The sequence below is a fragment of the Pteronotus mesoamericanus genome, unplaced genomic scaffold (assembly GCF_021234165.1).
Source record: "Pteronotus mesoamericanus isolate MK-2021 breed Mesoamerican mustached bat unplaced genomic scaffold, CSHL_Meso_final scaffold_167, whole genome shotgun sequence".
NCBI lineage: Eukaryota > Metazoa > Chordata > Mammalia > Chiroptera > Mormoopidae > Pteronotus > Pteronotus mesoamericanus.
The window spans coordinates 13,571,671-13,589,842 of record NW_026555308.1 but is presented as its reverse complement, the minus strand read 5'-3'; the positions used below and the strand labels follow the sequence as shown (position 1 = coordinate 13,589,842).

At 47.4% G+C, this 18,172-nt stretch overlaps 1 protein-coding gene across 1 annotated transcript in view; it reads right to left on the bottom strand.

Moving 5' to 3' along the window:
* The window catches only part of XYLT1 (xylosyltransferase 1), a 295,314-nt gene extending 277,785 nt beyond the window's left edge, over positions 1-17,529 (bottom strand). Inside the window, exon 1 of the mRNA XM_054589630.1 lies at positions 17,103-17,529. Coding sequence (XP_054445605.1) covers positions 17,103-17,453 — 351 coding nt within the window. The 5' untranslated portion in view covers positions 17,454-17,529. The remainder of the gene's footprint in view (positions 1-17,102) is intronic.
* Positions 17,530-18,172: the final 643 nt, after the last annotated feature.

Genomic DNA, 18,172 nt, shown 5'->3' with positions numbered 1-18,172 from the left:
TTACTCACTGTTCTCTTTACCAGGACAGGAGCTGCAAGTGGGCAGGGACCCTGTCTGGGTCACTGTTCCTAGCATGGTGCCTGGCACACAGCAGGCTCTCAGTAGCATTTGTTGAATGAATGAATAAGTACTGTGAATGTCCTGTACAGCTGCATGCTCACATAAAACTCCCAGCACTCAAGGCATAGTAGATTACACATGTATGTTGCTGGAAGTAAGTACATCAAAGTTACTGCCCAACCAACAAAGCTGGCTTCCTGTTTCTGTCACAGAGCAGCCCTGTGCTTAGCAACATAGAGGCCCTTTGCCCATCTTCCCAGGGCCCACTCTCCAGTCCCCTCCAAACCCCAACAGGTAACTCCAGGACAAAGACAACTCTGTCTTTAAAAGACCTAGGAAGGCACCAAACCTGGACGCAAAGATCCCTGGGAACCTGTAGGAGAGTCAATGAATTCTATAAAATAACAATATACTCTGCCAGCCCAGCCTTATTATTCTTAAAGGCAAGAAGAGGAAGTTGGTCAGTAGGAAAAAAAAGTACATAGGGTTGGCTCTGCCTTGATGTGGGCAGGCTAAGAGAAAACTTCTGCTAATCTGCCCCACCAGGTTACGTGAAATCATAGTGACTCTTCCTGCTACCCACTGCTTCCTTTCCTAAGTAGCTGCAATAAGCACTGAGCAACCAATTGGAATCAGAAACACACAGCCTGTTGACAGTGTCACCAAGGAGAAACTAGATTACCATTTTGTACTGTTGAGCCATTAGAGAATATTGCAGGGCCATGCTACGGTTTTTGTGACCTGTTTCATGAGTTTCTGCTTTTATTTTTATTAATGCCCCTTTCTGACTTTCGGTCTCAATATTTTTTAAAAAATAAAAGCGGGACTCTTAATTATTTTAATCTGTTGTGTTTCATGCCAAAAGCTAAAATCTTCTTAAAATAGGCTACTAATTTTCCTCGGTGCACTGTTTTGGCCTCATCCCATGGGTTTTGATATGAGGTATTTCATTTTCATGAATCACCTGAAATTCAAAGTTTGGTTTCTTCTTTAAGAATTATTTTTAAAAGTTTTATTTGTTTAAATTTTCAAAGTGACTGCCTTTTAGAGACTTTATTATTTTTTTATTTATTGATTTTTAGAGAGAGGGAAAGGGAGAGGGAGAGAGATGGGGGGGGAGAAAAACATCAATGTGTTGTTCCACTTCTTTATGCATTCATTGGTTGACTCTTGTATGTGCCGTGACCAGGGGCTGAACCTGTAACATTTGCATATCGGGACAACGCTCTAACCAATGAAGTTACCTTACTAGGACTAGAGACTAACTTTTTAATATATCTTATTGTTTCGTGAATGAAGCCTGGAAGATTTCTACTTCTGAAATCTGTTAGGTTTCTTTTGAGATGAATTAATCAATTTTAATTAGGGCATCTTAGAACAAATAGTCTTTAAAAAGAAAAGACCATCTCCTAAAATAAACACACACACACACATACACCCCACTTTGTTAAGAGTGTCATAGAATGCTTACCAAAAACAGAAGGGTTTTCTTAAGTAAATATCCAAACAAAGAAAGTAAACAAACTATTAAGCTTGGGGTGGGGTGGGGAGGTGGAGAAGAGGAGCAAAACTACCAGAACCTAAGGATCAGGTTTCTGCGATCGGCGTTCTGCATCCCAGAGTCATACCCACACTGGCACTGCAGCTCTGCACCCCTATTTTAAAGACTAAAACTGAGGTTGCCAAAGACTGAATCAGACACAATGTTAATTTAAGCTGAGACTGGGGCTTTAATTCCAGTAACTCCTTCACCATGAATCCAACTGTCTTCCAAAAAAAACACAAAATATGCAGCTAAAAGTCTTCTCCTGCGACAGTCCTTAAGTTTATTAATTGCACAGGCACAAACAGAGGCTGGATTAAAACCACCAAGATTGTACTGCTAGTAATTTAGTGCACTGGCTCGAAGAAGGAAACTGACAGGACTCTTTGACACAACCCAGAGAGAATATTAAGTCATTTTCCAGCCAGTGCCAAGCAAACCTGAACGATGAGTGGGTCCTAGGGAATCCTGACGTTCTCCTCCCTGCCCTGTCAGTGCCTTTGCCTGCAAAAGTGGGAGAGCGAATGGAAAAGGACCGGCATGCGGGGACTGACGCAGGTCCGGTACTGTTAAGCAACACTGACAACACACACGAAGGCACCTCCTCAGGGGAATCTCCGAGCTCCAACGCTGTGGCCACGGACCACGTATGCACTCCCCAAAGGGATATTTCAGCACAGTGTTTCAATGTAAAATGACACATGCTACTGTAGGCTAGAGAAATTATTTGGATGTAGAGCTGGATTCATCTGCTGCCCAGCAAGAAAACCAGAGCAGCTGGAGATAAACAGAAGTCAATCAAAGCAGACAGTGACATCAAAAAAACTCTCCTAATTCTGCCAGACCTGTTTTGCCACAGAAAGATAAAGAGCCCTTTGGACAACATGGCGTCAGTATGAGAAATTAAACGATGCCACTATTTCCAGAAGCAACGAAAGCAGTTATCATCAGGCATGTCCCAACATCCTTGAAGGTCCTGGGATGGATGAACAGTAATCCATTAATGAACTTTGGTTCCACTGACCCTCTATTTTGCAAGACGGATCACTCTTTTGAAAGTAAGCCTTGGTCCAGAGTTTCACCACACAAAAGTATCACCAAGCTTTTACTCTCCAGTGGAAAAGTAAGACTTAAAAGTAAAAATTAAAATACACGTGTCAAAGCAATCCAGTAATAAAAAGAAAGCAACAACAGTGGTTAAAACAACTCCTCTCCTGGGTACACACCTAACAGAAATATTACCCAAATATTTCTTTACCAAAAAGCATGCACAAGAATGTTCATAGCAGTGAACCTTTGTAATGATCCCAAACTGAAAAATTTCCAAATTCCTTTATGCAGAATGGATATGTAATTGTGGTATATTCCACGATGAAATATTATACAGCAATGTAAATACAAATACATGAAACACTACAAAGACAAGGTCAGCAAACTTTTTTGTAAAGGCTCAGATAGTAAATATCTTGGGCTTTGCGGGCCACGTGGTCTTTGTTGAGAGTACTCAAATCAGCAACCACGGGGCAAAAGCAGGCAAGGCCCCAGTGTTATTGAAGGAACATGGCCAAGTTCCACTACAGCTTTATTTATGCAAATGAATGTACATTTCATATACTTTTCATGTCATGAAATATAATTCTTCTTTTGATTTTTTCCCAACCATGTATTTAAAAATGTAAACTCCATTTTTAGCTCATAAAGGAAAACAGACAGACAAGGGGCCAAATTTGGCTCAAGGGCTGTTGTTTGCCAAAGCATGATACAACCTCACACAGTCTAATCTTGTCTAACGCCAGGCCAAGCAAACCCTGCACAGAAGAGTAACTACCACAGGACTCCATTTCTAAATAGAGGCAAGAGTAACTTATGGGGTCAGAAGTCTTAATAAAGGTTACCCATTGGGTGCGTGGCAATGAGAAGTGGGAATGAGAAGGATCCTGGGGGACTGGGGTTGGGGTGGGGCAGGAGACTGTGATGCTCTGTGTTCTGTATTTGAGTCCTGGTTACTGGAGTATGGCCACATGGTTGGCTGTATATTCGTGATTTGGGCAATTATGTTCTACTTCAAGTGAACTTTAGCAAGATGTTAAAATAAAGGCAGGACCCATTCGATCAACTTCAAAAGCAGGAGTATAAAGAAAACCACAGCCACCAAATTAAATGAATCTTTCAGTGCGGCCAGGTATCAGCCCATGCTAGAGTATTTAAGAATATTTAATAATTAAGGACAGATTTAAATCACTTCTCCTCCAGTTGTTACCACATTTGCTTCTAGGGTGAGGTGCATTTCATGGTTTAAGGGATGATGCTACCAACAGATTGTGATCAGGTTGTTTTCCTCAATGTTTGGTATGAAAGGACAGTGTTCGCCCCATTACAAGCTCCTCCCCGCATGGAAATCTGCCATCAATACTATTAGCATAAACAGCATCTGGCAACACACACGACCCTTCATCTGCAGCAAAACCTGTGCTGGACCCACAGAAAGAAGAAAGGCCAGACTGGGTTTCCGATTTGATTCTGAGAGAATATGCAGTTAATTATTTTCTCTCACAGTTAGCAGCTGAGTCTCACTGAAATCCATGCTTGTAATTATCACTGTAATTATTATTTTAATACAAATCAGGACTTCTCAAAATATTACCCTGTAGATGCTACCTCACTGCTGCAAGGCTGTAGATGAAGGGCAGATGCTGCGGGCCCTGCCCGCCTGGCGTGTGAGGACGGCGGGAGCCTTGGTGAGGGCCCTTCCACCCCGGTCAGTCTCCCAGCCTCACCACTGCCCAAGTCCATGGTCATTTCCATACTGTCCCCTCCTTGGAGAGAGTGAGTCATGGTCTGCATTTTACATCAAACTTTGACTTTGGGGGATTTTTTGCTGCTGGGTCTCACAGCGGTTCCGCCCAGGCAACGGATGGATGATGGCAACCCTTTTACAGAGCTCTCAGAAAAACTCCTAAATGACTCACTTCGTTAAAACGTTCTGTACAGCGCACTCACGGTATTTGACACATGCTCTCCCTGGTCACCTGACCGAGTTCCAATTCCAAGTCTACAGCTCTGTGACTTTGGGCAATTCCACACTCTCTCTAGGCCTCATTTTCCTCATCTGTGAGTGGGAAAAATATCAGAAGATTGTTGTAATGATAAAACAAGTAATCCACGAGATGCTGCTTAGCACAGTGCCTGGCACATAGTTAGCATTTCATAGATAACAGCAATTATTACTTATTATTATCAATCGCAGAGTTGTAAACTCAAATCCTAACAGCAGTCTTGCAGGTAACACAAATACGCAAAGTACACTGGTGTACCCCGTGACAAACTGGCAAGTGGAATCCCCTGTAGAGAAGTTTCCTCCCCTCCCTCAAATTATTACCTCTATAGGAATAAAGGCCAGAATTACAAAATTTGAAATAGAAAGTCCAAATTAGATTTTTATGTGAAATTGTTACCATGGGTAGTTCGCTAATTATTAATAAGGAAGGAGAAGAAGGAGGAAACAGATATTGAGCTTAATAAACTGGAGAGCATGAGGCTGTTTCCTTCACCAGGAAGCTAGAGCTTCACACCTCCGGGGATCATAACAGTGCTCTGCCAGGGGGATTAACACTCCTTCCTCCCTTCCCCTCTGGTACCAGACTGATGGGGGTACAAGGGAAGGTGCTTGGCCATAGAGGCCTGTCAGTCTAACCAGGGGGTGGACCTATCAAAAGCCCACAAAAGCTTGAGAAGTTGATTGGTCTTTTGAAAAAGCACCTGGTCCATCCTAAACCCAAACTAATTTAATCCCAGGGAAACAAAGAAATGCTCTCACGCGCTTGCACTGGCTCGCGCTCGCTCTCTCTCTCTCTCTCCACCCCCCTTCCCCGTTCATTTGCAAGTTCTTTCTCACCTGGCAGCACGCAACTACGGGGGTCTAGCAGCGGGGGTCTAGCAGCGACCTGGGCCCGCAGCAGATGGCGTGGGCTCCAAAAGACTAAGTTTTAATATGAAGCAGAAACTCTGGCTTTTGTTCTGGCCATGCTGAGGACACACTGGGTTTTTCCCATGGCGGCACAGAGGGAGGTGGGACGGGGTAGCCTGCATTGGAAACCCGGGGGGCAGCTTCTATTTCCACGCGAGTAAACCTTGCCACATCACAGTCTCCTGTGAGTGGGCCCTTGGAATGCTCTCCTTGTAATCACGTGGAAGAGCTTGATTTCCACTGACAACAAAATCACGGATTTTGAAATGTTGGCCAGAAATTTAAATTTTTTTAATTAAAAAAAAGAGAAGAAACAAAGAAACCCCTGTGGTGTCATTATCCCATCTGTAGCCCAGACCTGACCCATAGAGACCAGGTTCGCTTGGTCAGAACTTTCTAGTTTCCGCTGTTGTTGGGGGTTTACACCACCTGCTGAATCAGAGTTCAATTGCTCCATGTGACCTTTTTTTACCCTAAAAGAAAGCCAAAACAGTAGTCACCCTCTCACCTAAAAAGCGTTAATAATCCAGTCTGCACCCTTTGCAAACCTCCCAGGTTTGCTCTTAACACCTTCCCTGAGTCATCTCCACCTAGTTCTCTGTCATCACCTCATCTTCTAAACAAAAGGGAATCAGGGGTAACAATTCAACAACTATTATTCAATAAGACTAGGAGAAAAAGCAGGTAATAAGGTCATTTTGCATCAGGAATGAATCTCCCATAATGCCTGATGACAAGCAAATGGGGTTCTCTGTTAGTGTCTTTTATAACAGCTGCCCCTTCTGAGCTGAGGAGAAGAGAGAGAGAATAAGAGAGACAATGAATAGGCTTTCATTTCAAAGAGAACACCTGCAAAGCATGGTCCTGCATTAAAAAATAAACAGAAAACAGCCGCTGGTCTGGGGGGGAAAAAAAGTATTCCCCATTACATCTCTAATTAATAAAGCCCGATTTCACAAGAAGAAAAAAAGGAAGAGAATAACTTTTCCATGTCCCCAAAGAAAAGGAAGCTTAATGAGGTAACCGCTGTATTGCTTGACCCATCTAATCTGGTTTTAATACTATCCTTAAATAATGTATACATTAGATTCCCACCACCAAAAAACCATTTGTTTATTTTATTAACGTGAGTCTGGTTGAGTGCTAAGACTTTTGTGAAATTATCATGCCATCCTTGGGCTCTGTTTTTATTGCCTCTCCCCTTGCTCGTTACAAAATGATTAGTTGTCTCTGCTGCCCTTTCATATTGCTGTTGGAGTTGTGCTGAAGTTCTGTTATCCTGGTTCTGAATAAGGGAGACAGTCTTGGTTCAGGGTTAGGTTAATGCAGTCATTCGGGCCCACTTGGGGACCTATTCATCACAGATAATTCCATGTTCGACTCGTGAGCAACTCCATGTTCACAAAGAGTCAACATGAATGAAGAGATGCACGTGAAGGGTCCAAACCTAAGTCCAGAAGACAGGCCTGGGGAGCCCGATAATTGCAGGAGCAGCTCAGATAGCAACCAAGGGCATCAGAGAGGGCCCACGACCGGGAGTGCCCCTCAGACGGACCCAGAGCACAGTCCCTCCTGCCGTCTACCTTAAACCCTTTCCACTTGAACGTCAGAACAGAGCAGCATGGCTGTTCCCCAGGGGAACAGGGTGTCTTTTTTTGTTTGTCTGTTTGTTACATTTATTTTAATTTTTGAAATGTTTCTCCATTACAGCTTACATTTAATACCATTCTGTATTAGTTTCAGGTGTACAGCACAGTGGTGAGACAATTACCTACTTTACAAAATAAAGACTCCCCAGGAGCAGGGTGTCTTTAAAATGGTTAAGCCGCCTTGGCCAAATCTTGGTCATTCTATGACATCCTTGACAGTCATTCACCACCCAAGTTAAGGTCAGAATTAAAATTAGACTTAGGGATTCATACTATAAGTTATGTATTTTCATTATGTTAACTTCTTCTTTTTCTTAAATGCCAATTTACCCATATAGTAGGCAATAAGAGCTCTAATACTGTCATTTTGACGTGTCTGGTTATATTTATATATTTTCCCTAATATACATTCAAAGAAATACACAGCCTTCACAAGTTTAAAAAAGAATGTTCACCCAAGAAGCAGGGGAGGGGTGCCGCTGGGACACGGTGCGTGCTCTGTTTCCTGGCCTGGGTGCGGGTTACTTGGGTGGGTTCAGTTCCTGAAAATTCATCGAGCTGTGCAGTTAGAATAATGGGCACTTCTGTATGTAGAGTCTATTTTGGTTTTAAGAATCATTAAAAATATGCAAAATGTTAAAAATGAATACATTTTGTGCAGATAGGAATAGAAACTCTTTATTAAAAGCTGCTCTAGTGAAGATCGTGCGCCGACGCAGCCCCTTCCGTTGCTGCTGTGTCAGGATTCCGGGGGTCAGTCTGGAATGACTCTGGCAAAAGGCGTCTGCCCAAAGTAAGTGCTCAGCCAAAAAGAAATACAATTAATTCACCCAATTTAAAATAAATCCTCATGCATGGCCTCTTTGTCTCAGCACCCCAACTTTCTGTCACTACACTTGCGACAATTTGACTTTTTTAAATGTCCTTGTTTGGTTTTGTTTGGGGGCCATCCTCCTCCCAGACCATAAACCGCAGGAGGGCAGGGGCACTGCTGTCTTGCTTGTCCCTGTCCTCACAGGGCGTCTGGCCCCCAGCAGGCCCTCATCCTCTACCTGTTGAATTAATGGGCAGATGGGCGAGTGGGTTGGAACCCGCTAGTGGACATTCCTCATTCATTCGCTCCTTGTCCCCAGGGATTCAGAGGCCACATAACGGGAGCCCTGCCAACTGGTATGAACCTCTCACTTTCTTGTGCTCTAAGACAGACCCCGTCTGACATTCACACGGGGTTTTCTGAGCTTCAAAGCACTTTCTCATCTGCTTACTGAATTACATCCTCACAAGCTGGTGAGGACGGTGAGCCTGTTCGCATCATCTGATAGACGTGCCGGCTCATCCCCGACAGAGCTGGCACCCACCCAAGGTGCTCCAGAATGTTCCACCCTTCCACCGGCCCTGCCGCTCTCTGACCACTCTCCACGTCCCAACCCACATTACTGGGGGGCAAGGGTGTGGGGAGCACAGAGAGGGGAAGGCAGATGATTTGAAATAGCATCTTACACTCACCCCAACAAAAGGAAAACCGGTTTACCAAATTGTAGAATCTGACTGTAGAACTGATTCTATTTTTGTTGCAGATGTTGCCTCTGCAATGGCCTGATGCTCATAAGAATTTGCATGTTCTGGGTATATGCCAACAGCAAGGGTGGGAAGGAAACCTCCATCGTGCCCACGGGAAAGCAAAGGCAGTCGAGGTAAATAAGTGCTGTGAATAAACCACATGGTGATAACTGAGAGGTGACCACAGATACTTATTTTTAGCTTGTCACAGTGAACACGAAGCTCTTCCAAAACAGGCTGCCAACCCAACAGCCTAGAACGGCCAGTCAGGTATCACAGAGGAAAGAGGAGATGCTGGGGGGCAGGCACCTGGAAGGTCTCAGGGAAGCCCCACCTCAGCCTGCCCAGGGAACAAAAAGACAGAATGTAGGCCCAGTGCTGCCAGATCTTGTGACTTTTTAAAGGCATTTTAAAAACCTACTTCATGTTATACAGCACAACCTAATCCCTACATTTCAATGCCCTTCCATTTTATTGCACTGTGCGGGCCAAACACAACCGCCCCATGAGCCACAAATCCACAGGCCCCTCCTGCAGCAAACCTCTCTGAGGGGGAGGCTGCATCAGGAAAGAAGATGGGACACTGATCATGAACCAGAGCTATGCCTCCTCACAGGCCCGTGCAGGTCACATGGTAGGAATGGTAGAGCTGGGCTGTGAACCTCTGATGTCAGAGTTCTGCCCCCCAAACTAGAAATCAGCATCTGACCACCTACTGCCCTGCAAACCTCAGGCAGCCCATTGCTCATCTCTGGGCTTCTTATTCACAGAAAAGAAAAGGAGTTTGACCTCTGTGAGTACAGCAGCCCAGGCCTCGCATCTAACCAGTGTCGGGACGGCAGGAGACTTGAGGGCTTCAGGCCCTGAATCACACTGTTCTCGGCCCCCACCTGTCTAGGGGACACCTTCCTCTTGTGTCCAAGAGGCCACCATGGGAAGAGAGGATGAGCAGTGAACTGGGGCAGGAAGTGAGAGAAACCTCTCTGATGAACAGGCCATTTATTAGCAGTGGCCCCCACACTCACCCGCTGGCCCTTCCTGAGAGCAGGGAGCACTGGTCCCCGTTCACAAAGGCAGTTCCAGGGCTGGGCACAGTGCCTGGCATGCTCTCATGCTGGAGTGGCAGATGGGTGGATGGGTGGGTGGATGGACAGATGGATGGGTGCATGCCTGTCTGCGTGAACGGATGAGGGAGGTGAAACAGGGAAGGGCAAGGGATAAAGGACTTACTGACTCTGAACTGAGTCACTGAGTCCAAGGATGCAGGCTTTGGAGTCACCACCAGTCTTGAATCCTAGTCTGGTTACCTCTCAGCTGTTCAACTTCTCTCCAATTTATTGCCTTAATTTTTATGCTTTATAATCAGTAAAATAAAGATGAGACCAAGAGCCCTTATCATGCTGGATGCTGTAAGGATTCAATGAGATCATGTCTTTCTGGTAAACATTCAATAAAGAGAAACCCCCTTTTCCCCCTCATCATCATCTGTATCGCAGTTTACAGTGTCTGTGCCTCAATGGGGGACCTCTGCATCCATCTCTCTGACCAGTAAACTTAACTCCCTTGGGTTTAACCAATGTGCCTCGAGGCCAAGGATTAGAGCAAAGGATTTCCAGGGAGGGGAAATGCTTGTCATTAGCATCCAAGACACATTAGCCTGGATTAGATGCCCTGATAACCCAGCAGTCACCGGGCTGGGACAAACCAGACAAGAGACAAAACAAATCCATTTTGTTTCCTTCAGAGGGCCCTAAAGGGGGAGAGCTTCCCCTCAAGAAGACTCAAGAATGCCCTTAAGGGGCATTCTTCCCCAACTGGCTGGGTGTTTGGGTGCCAGTCTCCCTACCCACTACAGTGTTGAAAGGGTTAAGGTGACACACATCCTGCCCCTGTTCCTGTCACCTTCTTGGCAACGTCTCTGACTTCCAACAGGCAAGGGGCAGCCCTAACCACAGGTTCAGAGGGACACAACCTGATAAGTATCTGCGGGCAAACGGGTAGTTTTTGTTGCAGGCAGGAGTGCCCACAACACAGTCAGACTCGGCGATACCTCCCTTCTTCACCCAGTCTCTTGGGGGGCAAGAATGGGCTCTGCCTGAGAGAACCACAGGGTGGAGCAGCAGGAAGCCTGCTGAGGATGAATAAAAGGCTGTTTCCACTGGCCAAGGACCTTTGCACAGGATCCTCTTCCCTGTCCTCCCCTGGCTAGACAAAACTGAATTCAAAACACTTCCCTCCAGCCAATTTGGCAGTTCACTTATTCCCTGGGATGTGCCCTATGTGTTTCACTCTAGCGAGCTACTTTCTTCTCCTGGGATCACTGAGGCTGTCCTTGGTGCTCAGCACTGTGCCCGAATCAACCACTTATGTGCCTCCTTAAGTGAGTTTTGATTCCAAGGCTGTGGACCTTGCAAGACAGATGCTTTTAAGAGGAATATTGTAGAGTGGTTAAGCACACAGACAGCCTGGGTTCAAATCTCGGCTCTGCTATTTTTAGTTGGACCTTGGGAAGGTTGCCTAAGCTCCCTCTGCCTCAGTTTCCTCACTGTAGCATGATGTTTAAGTGAGTTAATCTCTGTAAAACACTGAGAAAAGGTTCTGGATGTATTAAGCACCAGGACTGTTGGCTATTGAAATTACAGTTAGTACATGCCTTGAAATAATAAATGAGTTAACATATACAAATGGCTTAAAACAATACCTGGCACATTATAACTGCTATATAGGCATTATTATCGCTATCAACATTATTATTACCCTTCTATTTGTCTCATTATTCAAGCATCTGATTCAATAAAAATTGCATATCTGCTCTTCTTTTAGGGTTGACACATTTTTAGAAACCTGCAAGAAGAAGTGAGTAAACTCATAAGAAGACTTTCAAGAATGACTTGGCTGCACAGAAAAGGAGCTCAGAAATCTGTCCGTCAATTGGAATGGAGGCAGACCTGGGTTTAGGTCCCAGTCCCGCTCCTGCGCAGCATTGCACTCTTAGTGAGCAAGCTGCTTCCCCTCTCCAAGCCTCAGTTTCTTCATCCATGGGCAAGAGTCACTGAGGCGGTGAGGTAATATCTGCAAAGCCCTCGTTATTCCTGCCACACAATCGACATCATAAGACCAGCAATTTCTAGCCATGTGCTCTCAATTTCAATTTTGTTTGAGTTGAATAATACCTCCTTCCATCTTGATTTTTTTTTCATGAGCGGTGAGCATAATGTATGCAAAATACTGAAAGGATGCCTAGCATACAGCTAGCACTCAATAAATGTTAGTATCACTTCCCCCGCCAAGCACATTCCATCCTGCTCTGAGGATGACACAACAGGAGATGGATGTTTCCTTCTCCCTTGGATTTCTCTCAAACTCTAGCTGGCATGGGAAAATGGATGATAATTGCAAAAAAACAAAAAACAAAAAAAAACTGCTTATTTTCAAACATGCTAAGAGTTTCTTTTTTAAAGAACAACAGCTCACATTTGAGTATTTAATTATGTGCCAGGCACAAATCAGTTCACAAATGTTGTTACATTTCATCCTCACACAACCCTACAAGGTAGCCCTGATTTTCAGAGGCATGAAGTTGGAATGACTTGGCCAAGCTCATGCAGTTGGCAAAGAGCAGGGCTGGACCTTGAACCTAGGTGTGTTAAACCCAATGATACTTAACTCTTACATTTGTGCTAAGGCCTGGCATATATTTCCTACAGGTTTCTCTCCTGTTCCCACAGCCTTTCCTTTAAAATTGGGTTTTGCTGGGGTTGAGTTTGTGTTTACTTCTTTTTTTTTCCCCCCCCCCAAAGTATTTTCCCTTTGTTTCTGAGGGATCAGGAGCAGGGTCAATAAAAAATGGGAAGATACAAAGTGGAAAAAAAAAAGGGGAGTTATCACAAGTGACAAGTCTTAGGGCAGTATTAACCAAAAGATAGCGAAGAGGTCCGTCCTTATCCCACACAGTCAATCACATTGGCACTGTGCATTTCAGTCTTTCTGCACATAGATTTATGGCCCCACGGATCACATACTGCTCTGGGTGGAGGACAGACCCTTACTACAGAGATACTCTGATGGATATTTTGTTGTCTGGAAAACACATAGGCATGGGAGCATGTATCACACATACACACACACACACACACACACACACACATACACATACACACACATACACTCCCAACATGATGCCAAGTATCTACTCTAGCTCAGTAAACCATATTTCTTTCCTATTAAGGCCACGGATCAAAGTTGGACAATTTCCAGCAAACAGGAACTTACGTTTTGGCTTCCTATTTGCGAAAAGTAATAAGGATTTTGTCATTCAAACTTCTGGAAGATTTTTTTTTAAAAGATTTGGTAAACTAGAGAGAAAGTCTAAGTGTAGAGAGAAGGGAAGGAAACCTATATCCAGGGTGAGGGAAAAGTAGGTTTACAGTTGTTTGTATGGAAAACAATACAATAATTAATAAATAATAATACAAGAACAAACTGTTTCATATACTCACACTGTAAATGTACTTTTGCCTCACCCTGTGTATATATATATAATATATACACAAACACACTGTATATATACAAAACATATATACCTGTGTGTATAATCATTTCTTTTATTTATCTATTTTATTTAACATTTTCCAGTATGTGATTAAGCAGATGGCAACATTTGCAGTAAGATAAATATTGTTCAATGATGCATATTTCTGTATACAAAGTGTAATGCATTGCTCAAGCAAAATAAAACTCCATTGAGAGTGTGAGGGAAAAAAAAACCCCGTCAATAAAATACCCTCTGTTCTCTGTGGTCTCAAAACATTTGGAGAGAAAGAAAAGCTATGCCTCTGGGGCTGTGAGAACTGGAGGCGCTCTGGATACAGTGAACCAGTTTTTCAAAGTCACTGCCAGTGTCGGAAAACATCCTGAGTTATCTAAGTAATGTGAAGTATGAGGAATTTATGCCGAAAAATCAACATTTCAAAGGGGTCGGACAATCCCAAAACCCTGTTTTACTTTAAGTGTGTGTGTGTGTGTGTGTGTGTGCGCGCATGCAAGGGTAATAAAAATTAGGTTTCTTAAATGAAACTGAGTAACAGTTTATCAAAGGGCACAAGCAATAAATGTGGGGGCTTTCAGAGGATCACTGGAGGCAAAGGGAAAGAAAATAAGCATTCCTTACATTAACACACACAACTCTCCTTCATCTTCTCTGAATCTATTCAGAACGTGTAGAATGATCTTTTTGACACTCCAGTGTCCCCCGCCCTTTGTAAGTGAGCCCATCTCTTTCTTAAATTCTGAGATGATAATAAAATCCACAGCTTATTGGAGACCCAAGCGAAAAAAATCAGTGTCAGAGCCACAAAACTCAGCTAAAATCCGGCCAATAATTCTAATATTTAAGAGCTGTAAAGGAGGCTGAAAGAAAAAGGGAAGCTTGCAGGTCTTTGAGGGCTTATGCCCATCTTGCCACCACCCTCGTGCTCTCTGGCTAATCTGACTAAGTCTGCTTGAGAAACTGGATGTTCCCTCTTGGCTTCTTAAAATGCACCAAAAATAAAATTGGGTCCTTCAACCGGGGTGCAGCTCCTCCAACATAAAAGGTTCAAGTGCAGAAGCTGTGGGAGGGTGGGCGCAAGGAGGCATCAAAAGATCTGGTTTAGAAAATGCTCTGTGCTCAGCACCCGCCTGACACTCTTGGGGACATACCCACCACCACCAGGGCAAAGGAGCCTTCTGTGAGCAAGAAGCACACCTGCACACCCCACCCCACCCCACCCCCAGACCTCAACAGGGCAGAGATTAAGCACCATCTCCCAAGCATGTGCCTCACCAGCTCTTTACAAGAGCCATCTGGAAAATCACAGGGAATTTTTTTTCAACGTCTCTCTCCTGAATCCAGCGCCAAAGCACCATGCCAGCGGCTCCAGCAGGGTCTGCAACAAACCGCATGTTGCAAGGGCCTCAGAGGCTTGCGAAACGGTCTGGTCCTCTCCTAGCCTGCAATCCAAGCTCAGGCAACACCAGACTTTGGGAACAGCCTGCCCCCTTCTGGTCTCCCTGAGCTCCATGGAAGGGCAGGGGCTGGGGGGTGGGGGGGCACACAGAGGAAGACAGACTCCTGGCCCCACCCAGCAAGTCTGCACTGTGATTTCAGGATCTAGCAGGGCATAGGGGTACAGGGTGGGGGAAGAGGGGGAGGGACAGGAGTGGGGGAAGGGAAAAGAAAGGAGACATAAAATAAAATACAAATCCAGGAGACACAATAGTGAAAAATAGCATGGTAGACAACTATGAAGAAGGGGGAGGGAGAAAAAACCAAAAAATACATGCATGTCTATACCAGAAGGTGAAGAAATTGAGACACTGGGAGGCATGGACAAGTGACAATAACTGAACTTGCAGATGAAAGAGAACTTTGCTTTTCAGCGTTTCAGAAAAGCAAAGCAACTCTGCTGCTGGAACTGGCATTCCAAATGGAATATAAAAGGAAAAATGGCATGCTCTCGCCTAGGTTCCCAATCACGAACCTCTCTGTGACTGAGCTGGGAGGTGAGAGAATACGACACTGAACTGAACGCACAAAGTGGGGAAATGAATGGAATACTCAAATGTCAGAGACCCAGGAAGAACTTCGACAGCCAGGCCTCCTTCCTCCTCTCTACTAGTTTCAACAGGTGGTATTCACACCCAAAGGCATCTCAGGACGCAGATAGGAATTCCAGATGCACAGGATAGAGTAAGCCCCATGCCTGTCCTACGTGTTCCCACATGGGACCAGCAGCGCACGTCTTGAGCCCCTCCCAGTAAGGTTCTGAATCCTGGAAGAACTTCTAATTGCATTTCTGCCCAAAGACATTACTATTTACACCTGTAGTTTAAAGGCAGCGTTTGAGAGTACCCTTTGCTGTAAATAAGAGGCTGCAGGTCATTGGGAATGTCCTGGTTCCCAGGTTCATCAGGAATCTCAATCCACTGTCCTCCCCTCAAAAGGAGGGAAAGACAGCTCCCTGCTACCGACACAGACCCACCACCAGCAATGTGACCTGCCATCGCATCACCAGCCCAGCAGCACAAAGAGCTGCACTCCAGAAGAGGGTCGCCTTGAAGCCAAAGAAGTTTAGCAGATCAACAAGCATCACAGTGTCTGAAGGCAGCCTTCAGTGAAGGCTGCCGAAGTGACAAATGACAGAGATGTGTGTTCAGTGTCTAGGGATCCTGTAACTAATCCCTGTCATCTAACGTCCCCCAAGAGCTAGATTTCCCGTAAGCAAGTAGCACGGTGAAGATTAAAGCTAGATGAAGATAGAGAAAGACACATAGTTCTCCTTATGCCTTCAGGCAGACACACCCACTGGCAGAGACCATCCTGGAACAGAGTTGGGGACTCTGACCTCTGCTCCTTCGCGCTCCGAGTTCAATGAACTCAGCAAGGCAGCCCAAAGAAGTTACAAAAGTCACCCCTGGAGTTGGGGGCAGGAGGAAGACACCCAGATGCCCCCAAAAGACCTGCGGAAGGAACAGTTTCAGAGCCGGGACCACGGAGAGCACAGAACACCCACAGCAACCCACGTCACGATGGCGCGGTGGGACACAGCTGGTGATAGGAATCAGCTGTACACGACACACAGAGCCAGAGACACCATGCAGGAGAAGGGACCATGCCCTCACACTGCAGAGCAGGGTGAGGAAAGTCAGACAGGGCACAAGGAAAGGGCAAGGTTAGAGACCGGGAAGGTAAAAGGCAGGAGTCAGACATGCAGAGAGGGGAGTAGACCAAAGTAAGACCAGGGACCCCACACTGAGTCTTGATTCAGGGACAGAGCTGGGGACTTGGGACACCGATCCCAGAACCCCTCTCGGTCCAGGGCAGAGAAACGAGGCGGCAAGCCAGGCACTGAGTTGTCTGCAGCCGGCTCGGTAAAAACCAGAGATGCTGCGAGAACCACCCATGAGCAGCGGCTGAAGATCCCGGGAACCATCCACTCACGCAGACGGGGTTCGAGGCACCAACCACCTACATGCCTAGAGCAAGTAGGAGCGCCCAGAACGAGTGATGGGGAACCGGCACCCAGCCAGCTCCTGCAACCCCCCAAAACGCCTCCTCTGGAGATAACTTCCCCAGACCCCAAGGGGGCAGTCCTCAGACTCAGGATAGGGCAGCCCCCAACCCCTAAGCTTTGGCAGGAACCCCACCCCGACTTCCAGGGAAAAGGGATGCGGTGCCAGCAGGCTTGGGGAGTCCCAGTTTGATGACTGGGGGGCGTGGGGCCAGCGCTGCTTGGCTCCCTTCCTTCCTCCCTCCGGGACGCAAGCCGAAGGGGCATCTTACCAGCGCCCGCGCGGGCAGTGCCCCCCGGCTGGCCGGCTGCTGTGCCCAGGGTTCTCCGGCGCCGCCTCCCCGTGCCCGCGCTGGGGGCCCCAGTCCTCCGCGGCCGCCGCCGCCTCCTCGGGCTGCAGCCGACTCGGCAGGCAGGTCCCGGCGCTCGCGGCGCGGGGCCGGGGCCGGAGGCGGCTGCTCGGCGCCGCCGACCGCTGCGCCCCCGAGGCGCTCCCCGGCCCCGGAGTCGAGGCTGCTGAAATTCCACACGACCAGCGTCTGCAGCAGCAGCACGGTGAGTGCCGCGAGCAGCGCCGAGTGCGAGCGCCGGGCCAGCCTCCGGGCGCACGGCGCCGCCACCATCTTCGGAGCGCGGCGGGCGAGCGGGGTGCGGGGACCCGGGGCGCTCCGGGCCGCCCCCGCGCTCCCCGTGGCTCGCGCGGCCGCCGGCCGCCACTCGGGCTCCCGCTCGGGCCGCCGCCGCCGCCTCGGCTCACCGCTGCTCCTTCGCCGCCGCCGCCGCTGCTGCTGCCGCCGCCGCCGCCTCCACCGCCGCGGCGCGGAGTTTTCAGACGGGCAGAGACCCGGACGTCACCAGGAGGAGGGGAAGGCGGGGAGGCGGGGAGCCGGAGGCCGCGGAGGGGGGCGCTGGCGCGCGCGCTCAGGGGACGGCACGCAGGGACGGGTGGGAGAGCCTAGCCCGCGGGGCTTCCCCTCCCCACACCCCTCTCCCGGAGGGGCGGGGGGCGGGTGACCGGGAATCGGCTGGGGGTACGCGGGCCGGGGTGGAGAGAGGCGGGGCCTGGAGGTGGAGCGAGGGAAGAAGAAGGAGGAGGGAAAGGAAGGGGGTGGGGGCAAACAGAGAAGACAGACCCCCACTACGACGGGAGTGGGGTAGGGGGCATTTCCCGCTGCTAAGAAAAAGAGGCGGGAGCAAAAAAAGCAGGAGCTTTGGGTGAGGGTGGGCCCGCTCAGAATCGAGACGGGGGTCGGGTAATGAAGATCTGGGGGTCCTGAGATCCTGCCTTCCGTGTGGGAAGCAAGCACGAGGCTGCTGAATGGAGCACGCTCCCCGCTCCGGT